General features: G+C 41.0%; 1 protein-coding gene across 1 annotated transcript in view; it reads left to right on the plus strand.

Moving 5' to 3' along the window:
• Window positions 1–9,417, plus strand: part of LOC146322074 (neural-cadherin-like) — a 32,589-nt gene extending 23,172 nt beyond the window's left edge. Inside the window, exons 8-12 of the mRNA XM_084725879.1 lie at window positions 524–696; window positions 1,200–1,368; window positions 1,454–1,624; window positions 6,159–6,331; window positions 9,189–9,417. Of these exons, the coding sequence (XP_084582005.1) occupies window positions 524–696; window positions 1,200–1,368; window positions 1,454–1,624; window positions 6,159–6,331; window positions 9,189–9,383 (881 nt within the window). The 3' untranslated portion in view covers window positions 9,384–9,417. The remainder of the gene's footprint in view (window positions 1–523; window positions 697–1,199; window positions 1,369–1,453; window positions 1,625–6,158; window positions 6,332–9,188) is intronic.
• Window positions 9,418–9,425: the final 8 nt, after the last annotated feature.

Raw genomic sequence — 9,425 nt, forward strand, 5'->3', positions numbered from 1 at the left:
GCAAAAATCAAACACTTTTTTGGTGCACAAACATTCTGAAGTTTCATTCTGTAGTTTGCTTTAATGATGACTTTGAGGGACTCAGCATAATCTGCAGCTCTTAGGTGTTTTCGTTCCTTTTTCCTCTTTATTTTCTATTAACCGACACACATTCCAGAGGAGTCTGTCGGCTGCAAACTGTGCTGAACTGTGTCCTCTGGCAGCAGGAAACACAACAACTCTTTACTGCCTGTGAACATAAAAGTAATTTAAACTTATGTTATTCTGAAAAAATATGTTTGTATTTCAGAGAGTATCTGCAGAAAGTGGAGAAACATGAACTTTACCAAAAACATACACCAGACTTCTGTAGAATACGGTTAAATTTACTGGTGTGTTAAACGTGTCGGGTAAAATCTGAGAGCAGAAGTAGCTGCAAGTTAGGCAGTGTGATGGAAGTTGAAAGTAAAATAAATAAAGGTCTGCTGCAAAAAAAAAGTATTAAATGGATTGTCTAACATTGTCTGGAACCTTCTGTTTGTAGGTATCATCAAGCTGCGGAGGAGTCCACCTCCCAGGCTCAGGGGACCGCAGTACGTTCTCAACATCACCGCCACGGACGACAACGCGTCTGGTGGACCGTACCCGCTCAGCAGCTCGGCCCAGGTCATCGTAGGAATCAACGACATCAACAACAACAAACCGGTCTTCCACGAGGTGACTACAGCTAAAAATATGTGGGGGGACACTTTTCTTCTAGTACAGTTTGGTTTAGCTCAGGCTGGAATAAGGACTGATTTATTATTCTAGAAGTGCCTGAAGTTTCCAGTACTTAAAAACTTCACAGTAGTTTAGTTGAAACAGGGGTTTTTTTGTGCATCTTCCAGCTGTATGCAGCTAAATCAGGCGCCTCTTCGATCAAGGACAGCAGACTTCCAAGAGAAAAAAGGGACTTGAGCACATTTATTGATCTGTGGCTTTTAATAATGCAAACATACAAAACTTTCAACACTATTGTCTCTTCATCAGAGTCTAAATGGACAAAGACACGAGACAAAACTCATGTAGTCAGTCTAAAACAGGTATGCAGTAGTCAATGGACGATTAGTTGGACAGGATTTTAAATAACGAATACACTAACATCTCATCAGTTCTCTGCACTTTACTGTGGTTCTGTTCAAATCCAGATCCAGCTCTGATTGTTCTGTTTTTGCTCTCAGTGTCAGAACTACAGTCTGAACGCCGTGGTCCTGGAGAACCAGCCTCCGGGGACGTTTGTCCTGCGCGTGCAGGCCCACGACGCCGACATGGGGGTCAACGGCGAGGTCAAATACGGCATCATGAACAGAGACGGAGTGTCGTCCGGGTTCGACATCGATCCTGACACCGGTAGGTTACACAGTGCGGCTTGGCTGCGTGCATATAGAAGTTGATAATCGTTGCCGTAGTAACGCGGTCCCTTTGTGTTTGCCAGGCGTGATCACCACGACGATGAGTTTCGACCGGGAGCGTCAGAGGGAGTTCACGCTGTCGGTGACGGCCACAGATCAGGCCGAGGAGCCGCTCATCGGGATCTGTCAGATCACCGTCCTCATCGCCGACCAGAACGACAACGACCCCAAGTTTGAAAACAGCCGCTACCAGTGTGAGTGTCTGCCACGTGTGTCTTACTGCCATTACCATTACAGCTATTATTATTGCTTCTAATATTACGACTATATTACGAGAAAAAAAATTCTAGCTTCTTCGAATTTCTTGAAACCAATTAAATCTGCAAAAGCCTGGGACGTAGTGACAGTGACCCTACAGAATGATGTCAGAGGAAGGGGAACGTCGCCACAGTGTTTAGGTTGCCAGATCTGAGGTTGTTGGTTCACGTGGCGACAGGCTGAATAGTTTACATCATCATTAAAAATGGTAAACCCAGATATCAATGCTGAAAATGCTTACGAACCCAGATATCAACACTAGAAATGGTTAAGAACCCAATTATTAATGCTAAAAATGGTTAGGAACCCAGATATTAACACTAAAATGGTTAAGGACCCAGTTTTCAATGTTACAAATGGTTAAGAACCCAGATATCAAATCATAAAAATGGTTTAGAACCCAATTATTAACGTTAAGAACCCAGATATTAATGCTAAAAATAACTGTACTCCCATACAGGAGCTGTAATGTTACGACATTTAAGATGTAACAAGACAAAAACGACTTTAAAAGACAAAATGCATTGAGGATTTTGTTCTTTGTGTCGACAAAAGGAACAAGGAAATACTGTAAAAGTGAACACGTCATCCCTGGTTCTGTTACTGCTGCTGCTGCTCCCAGTGTTTCTTCTTTTACTGTTACGTCTCCTGCTATAACTGCTGTTTCCACTGTAACTTTTACTGTCATTGCAGCTCCTGTTGGTTCTTCTACTATAACAGCTTCTCCTGCTGCTCCTTTTACTGTTGCTTCAGGTGCTACTATTTCTAATTCTACTAATGGAGCCACTGCATTACTTCTACTGTTCCCGCTGCGGTTAAGAGATTTCCAGAGTCAGTCTTCTGCCTCTGACGCTCGGCTCTGAAAGTGTGAAGCAAGGCAGAGAGACATTCGGGGTTAAAAAGGTTTCTTTACCTCTGAAGTCGCCCACGCTAACATCTGTGCACTCACGCTGTCCTCCTGCCGTCCAACACAGAAGCCGCTCTGTCTGCGCTCGTTTCAAGCGAATCGTGGAGTTTGGAGGGAAACGGGTGAAGTGTGGAAACCGTCTCTTTGTCGTCGTCTATCAATCTGCATCCTTGTAATCCTGGAAAGCTCTTAAGACTGATGAAATATTCGCCGCCAGCTCCCGCGGGTCCGTGTTTGTTTACTACATGTGCAAATATGTGTTTTGATAAGCGTCGTGTCAGAAGTTCTCCTCGTCAGATTAGGGAAACGCACAGGGTGGCTCATTAACTATTTAACAGGCAGATTGAAATGTTTCTGGGACATGAATTCATTTACCACTGGTGTGTGTGTGTGTGTGTGTGTGTGTGTGTGTGTGTGTGTGTGTGTGTGTTTGGGGTTTTCCTGCACAAATGGAGGAAGTGAGCTGGAAACAGACTTCTGTTAGCTCGTTGTTTATCTCATGGTCTTTATCGACATACATTAGAATGAATATTTTAGATTTATTTCCATCCTCACATCAGGGAAATTTACTGTTCACTGAATCACCACATTTTCTGTTGCAACACAAAAAAAAAAATTAAAGGATAATAAATTATTAACGTTCATGTTAGCATGCATCAGCCAGGTCTATGAGCCAAAAAAAAGGTTTCAGAATGAATTTAAGAAGTAAAATAAACTGTGTGTTTTTATTTTTGGCAGTCTGTTTGCTGATTGTAGCACAACCAGACAGTATGTGTGAGACAGTTTCTGGTTTTTGTGGGTGTTGATGTTATGAAATGTGTTGGTGGCAGAGGCGGGAGTGAGTCGCACATGCACAAGTCACAAACAAGTTACTGTGGTGAGGATAAAGTCAAGTCAAGTCGAGTCCCTGCCATCAGTCAAATAATGTGCCAGCACACTTTTTTAAAAATCAAATTCAGCCAATATCTCGTTATTGTTCTTTAGCTCTCCGTTCTTTGTGAGCTCTGAAAACAATCTCATGTTTCTACACAACCCGGGCTCTGAAAGTGTGAAGCAAAAAGTGGCTCGGACCGAGCCACACAACGATATTCCAGCTGATCAGCGACCTATCGTGTTTCGCCTGTACGCAGGACAAGGAGGAGGGGAGGGCGAGCGAGAGGGAGGATGAATTTCTCCACAATCTCATTCTCAACCTTTAACTGGTTATATGGACCCAAACAGTCCAAAGACTGTCTTTCACATTAACACCGTACCTAACACGTGTTGTATATTACATGAGCTGCTTATTGTAACATGATCTTATCCTTGGCCCAAGAGGGTTTTATGACTAAAACCAACCAAACTGTGAGTGTTTCACAGTGTTATTCACGTGTTAAAAAGGCTTTCTGGCCATTTCAGAACTTTGTTCTGGGATGAGAACAGGTTAAAATCACCTAATCATGTGTCAAACACAAGAAATAACAGCTATGTCCAGAAAAATGCAAATATTTAGTCCCAGATCATGACATCACTTGATGGAAGTCATGTGACTCGAGTCCCCTCCCTCTGGTTAGTGGTGAATGCTGATGCATCGTCCCACAACGAGTCACATCGAGACGCTGCAGATGTGTGTGAATCCAGGTGCAGGTGCTGAAGGGGTTTGAGTGGTGCTTTGACCTGTTTAAATCAATCTGTGATAAAAATCTGACGCTTCATTTAAACACAACCCAATCTGTGCTCAACAGACCGTCTGTGCATGTTCTACAGACTTCAAACTGAACCTGAGATGTATTGGAGGTTTGCAATTATTTTTTTCTAAATTATGAATAAAGGTTTACTTCCTGGATTCAGATCACAGTTGATTGAAGTGTCACTCTGAGGAGAACGCAGACACATCCAGAATAAACAGATTTCACATCATTACAGTCTTTTGAGAAATCCTTCATGATTAATGAGAACCTTTAACATAATAAATACATCTGGTTTGTAACTGTGCACCAGAAAATAGAAATTAGAGAACTGATCAGCAATAATCGTGATTCCTTAAGATTGATTTTTAAATCAGCCATAGTTACTAACTAGAACCAAAATCTTCCTGTTGTTGTTTGGTCAGGTTTGTTTTGCAAAACAAAACATAACAATATGAAAACAACATAACAACTTGTAACAAGAAATAAAAAGACAAAAAAGACGATTTCATAAAAGATTTAACAAGATGAAACAGATATAAAAGACATACAAGACGTAACAAGACAAAAAAAAGAACAAATGTGAAACAAAAACAATGTGAAAGATGTAGCAAGATGAAAACAACATAAAATACAAAACAAGACACAAAAGATGTAACAAGACAAAAACATGTAAAAGACATAGCAACACGAAGAGACATAACGAGACAAAAAAGAAAAACATAAAAATATGTCTTTTATGTCGATTTCATCTTCATCAGACATAAACTGACATAAGACAAAAACAACATGAAAGACTTGGCAAAATGAAACAATGTAGCAAAACCAAAACAACAAACATATGAGACAAGACAAAGAAAAGAAGTTAAAGACGTAACTGGACAACAACAACAACACAAAATACATAATAAGACCAAAAAAAATGTAACAAAACAAAAATGATATAAAAGACACAGCCAGACGGAAACAACATAAAAGATGTAACGATGAAACAGGTGAGGTCCAGTTAGCTTTGCACAGTAGTTCTATACTTTGAGTACATTTCAGAATCTGTATTTATCATTTTTACTGCAGTAAAGAAGTTCTTCTACTTTCACCAGTCTTTTTTTTTTCATTCGAGTATCTGTACATTTACTTGATTAAAGAATGTGTGTGCTTTTGCCACATCTGGATTTCATAAAAGCTCGTTAGCAAGACAGAAATGAAAAAAGAGACGTTATATCTTGACATAACGGCAGACGTACAGTATTACCCCGCTGTGTAGGAGTGAACCCTGGGAGGCAGTTAAATCCTGTGTTTGCTCTTTCTCGGTTGTTTCTCTGTGACGCTCATTAGACTCAGCAGGATCTGACGTGATTATTCGTTTGAAATGTATCCAATGAGACCCACAAATGTCAAAAGGACATTATTATTGACATAATGCTTGAAACGCAGTCCTACAGAGGGAAGTGTGCGGCGGACCTCCGCTCCGCTCCTTGTTTTTGTTGTCTGATCAGCACCGACGCTCATCGCAGTCAGCAGGATTGGAGGTTATATTCATAAATTTAAAAAATGCATCTGTTGACGTTGCAGAGCGAGACCCAGAAATGACAAAATGAGGTGACACGCTGCTGACACGACACAACGCCGTGTTCCCATTATTATAATATCTGCTTACCATCACAGAACGTGATTTTACATTGTGTTCAGTCAGATTTAATGCGATTCAGTGAGCAGGCTGAGACACACGCTTCAACCAGAATATATAGTGTTTAGTTGTAGCTGGTGCATGTGGACATTTTGGATGTCTGATGGAGACGTGTCATGAGACAGAAATATGACACAAGAACACACAGAAAAAGTTGCAGTAGTACCAGTAGTATTTCACTTATTGACTGACAGCTCGTCTCTTCTCAGACTTCCTGCGTGAGGACACTCCTGTAGGAACTAGTTTCCTGCGAGCGGCGGCACACGATGACGACCAGGGGAGCAACGCAGCCATCACCTACTCCCTGTCCAATCAGAAGCCGGCTTACCTGCACATCAACCCCGGCACTGGCTGGATTTACGTCAACCACCCCATCTCACAGGTCAGAGACACACCAAACACGTTTTCTGAGTCCTGATCCTAAAACCTACATCCTGTTCACACTCTGACTGAACTGTGGTCCTCACAAAGACAGAAAAACACAAATCCACATGTAATATATTCATCAGGCCTCTATCAGTTCTTCTTCTGCTCCCCTGACAAAAAAAATATCTCTGTATATAAATAAAGATGGAGGCAGAGAACTGTGCTGTTTAATAACAGCTAACATGTTTGGTATGTGTCCGCTGAGGGAACATGTGTGTGTGTTTGTGTGTTTTTCTGCAGGTTGTATGTACTCTTTGCAGCTCTGAGATTCTTGTTTAAGTTTCCTGTTGTTCAGCTTTTTCCCCAAAGTCTCTTTTTTTTCTGCTTCGTCTACATGTTTACAAGACGGAGACAGAGGAGGCGGCTGCAGCTCTTAATGTCTGCAAGATTCGTTCAAGTTTTCAGACGAGTTCAGATAAAGATCTGCGCTGGTTCAAACACACACTCATCTAACTGACCGTCCGTCGGCGACGATGCATCTCTCTCTGGCTCGCTGTCTCAGGTCTGAGCCGGGTTAGCTTAGCTCTTATCCCGGCTCTCTTCCTGTGGCGATCGCGGTCCGGCTGGTCCGGCTGGGTGACCCGTCTCAAGGTCCAGTGCACTAAACGAGTCCCTGTATTTCTGTCATCTATCATGTAGATAAACCTGCTTTTTTTCACCATCCAACAAATGTTTGCTGAGATGTAAGCTAGCTTTAGTATCAGTCTGTTAGCATTAACGTTATATCGTGCTAACAGGTTCAAGGTTTGTTGTTAAAATGCCAACATCTGGCCACATTTCACCAAATTCAACAGGACGCTCCCCTTTCTCAGTATGCTGTGTTATATCATATTTAGTTTTATTTCAAGTATACAATAATAGTGAAAATAACTGGAAGTGGGTAAATCAAACGAGCTGAGATAGTGACATCATTAAGTACGCTACTGTCCCAATAGCAGAATGACCGTCCTGCTTCCTCCCGTCCTCGAGAGACTGGACTCCCAAGTCGAACTTGCTAAGTCTGAACTGCCAAGTACGTGCAGAACCTGGCGTACTTGGTATTGAGAAATGACTACTGAGTACAAATTACTTGGCAAATTTTGTAATTAGTGACATTGGATAACACACAAAAAATGTAATGTAATCAGAATACTTCTGGATTTCAAACATGGAAAGTTCTGTATGTACCCACATGTAAAGGGATGCAGCCACAAAAATGTCCATTTCACAAATATTCTTTTATTTCTTTAAACATAGAAGTAAGCAAGTAAATAAAATGTATTTTTGCAAGTGTTTCTTTTTTGTCTTGCCACAAATTAGAGCAAGAAACCCTGTATGTCAGACACAAGTTTCATAAATTAAAATTGTTTTATTTTAAAGACATAATGAAAAATGTAATCATTTAAACCTTGATTATGTAACTATAAGTTATTTCACATTTTTAAAAATGTAATCTCAGTTGATTATAATGTTGTGTAATCTGATGTGTCCATTATTATCCAGCTCTACATACAGGGAAGATTATATTATAAACGTTTTTTATTTTCCTGAAGAAATGGACGGAGACGTGTAAACAGATGTAGAAGTTGTGTCTCTTCGCGTGAAACATTAATGCAGAGTTGCTCCCAGTTAAAAGGCTGGTGGAGCTGCAGATCAGCTGGGACTGAAGAACAGGCTGTATGTGCCGGTTCGTGGTGGTGGTTTACATTTAGTTCATTAAATATGTTGCTTCGCTTTAAAAATTCATTTGTTTTAAATGACTGCAGTTTGTCACAACTGCTGTTCTTAACCCCGTTTCCGCTCTGACAGGTTTTTTCCTTCAGAGTACAGGAGCTGATCAGGTCTTCGTTTTCTTGGACTGAGCTTTTGCAAAGTTTGAGCTGCTTTGTTCAGATTTGGCTTTTCACCGCGCTCGCTGAGTTTTGGCTGAGCCTTCGCCACCGTTTATTCACAGTCTTTGTGTTTTTCGCTGGAAAATCAGGCCATGGACTTTCTACATCATCCTTTCCATTTCCACGTCTTTCTTTATTGTATTTACATGCACTGAATGATAAATAACATTACATTATATAATGAGTTGTGTAATATGTAATATGCAAATGTACAAACTGTCAGCCCAGTCTCAGAGCGTCAGGGTCATGAGCTCACAGGATGGAGGTTGGTACCGTGGCAGCAGCTGTTGTGTTGTTTCCACGGTGAGAAGAATAAAAGTTGCATCAAACAGACAGAGCTGTCTTAAATGTTTAAAGTTCGTCACGATTGTGTGTCTGTGTCTTTGTACAGCCTCACAAAGTCAAACTGAGCATCCACACTGAAGTGACTGTGTCTTAAAGTCAGCTGTTAAACAAACGTCTGTTATGAATGATGCCAAATGTTCTTCTTCTTCTTCTGTGGCTGTCATCTCCTCTCTGTTCTTCTTCTTCACTGATCTTTTAAAAACGACACTTGAGTCAATAATTTAGCAAAGGCAGATTTACCCTCTCACTTTTCTTTTATTCACTTTTATGAACAAACCAACAGATCGACCGTGTAAGATTTTCTTTTTCTCCGCTTTAATATTTACTTATTGTACAATCGTTCAGTGGCTTTTCACAGCTGTTAAACAACCACAGGATCATTAAGATCTCATTTTAATTATAACAAGCTTTTTGATCACAAACTTTAAGAATTTGAAAAATCTTTTCTTTAATTTTTTCTTGCAGTTTTTTTCAAGTCTTGAAGTGTGACAGATATTCTCACCCGAATCACAGCTGGTGACTGATAAAAGCAGCAGTTCTGATAAAGTACTCATAAAGAGACTTTCCTCCATTTGTGACCTTTGTTGTTCCTTGCAGACGTCCAGGATCAACCAGCAGATCGTGGCGTCCGACGGAGGAAACCGCAGCAGCTCTGTGGAGCTGACCGTCATCATTACAAACGTCCACAACCAGCCGCCGCACTGGGAGCAGCCCGAGTACTGGGTCACCGTGCCAGAAAACACCGTGCGAGACGCCAAGATAGTGGTGAGTAATATTACACAGAATAAGTAGCAGGTCCACAGTTAAGGTGGTTTGATGGATTTTAAGGCAGTA

The sequence above is a fragment of the Lutjanus erythropterus genome, chromosome 9 (assembly GCF_056507025.1).
Source record: "Lutjanus erythropterus isolate fLutEry1 chromosome 9, fLutEry1.hap2, whole genome shotgun sequence".
Lineage (NCBI taxonomy): Eukaryota > Metazoa > Chordata > Actinopteri > Lutjaniformes > Lutjanidae > Lutjanus > Lutjanus erythropterus.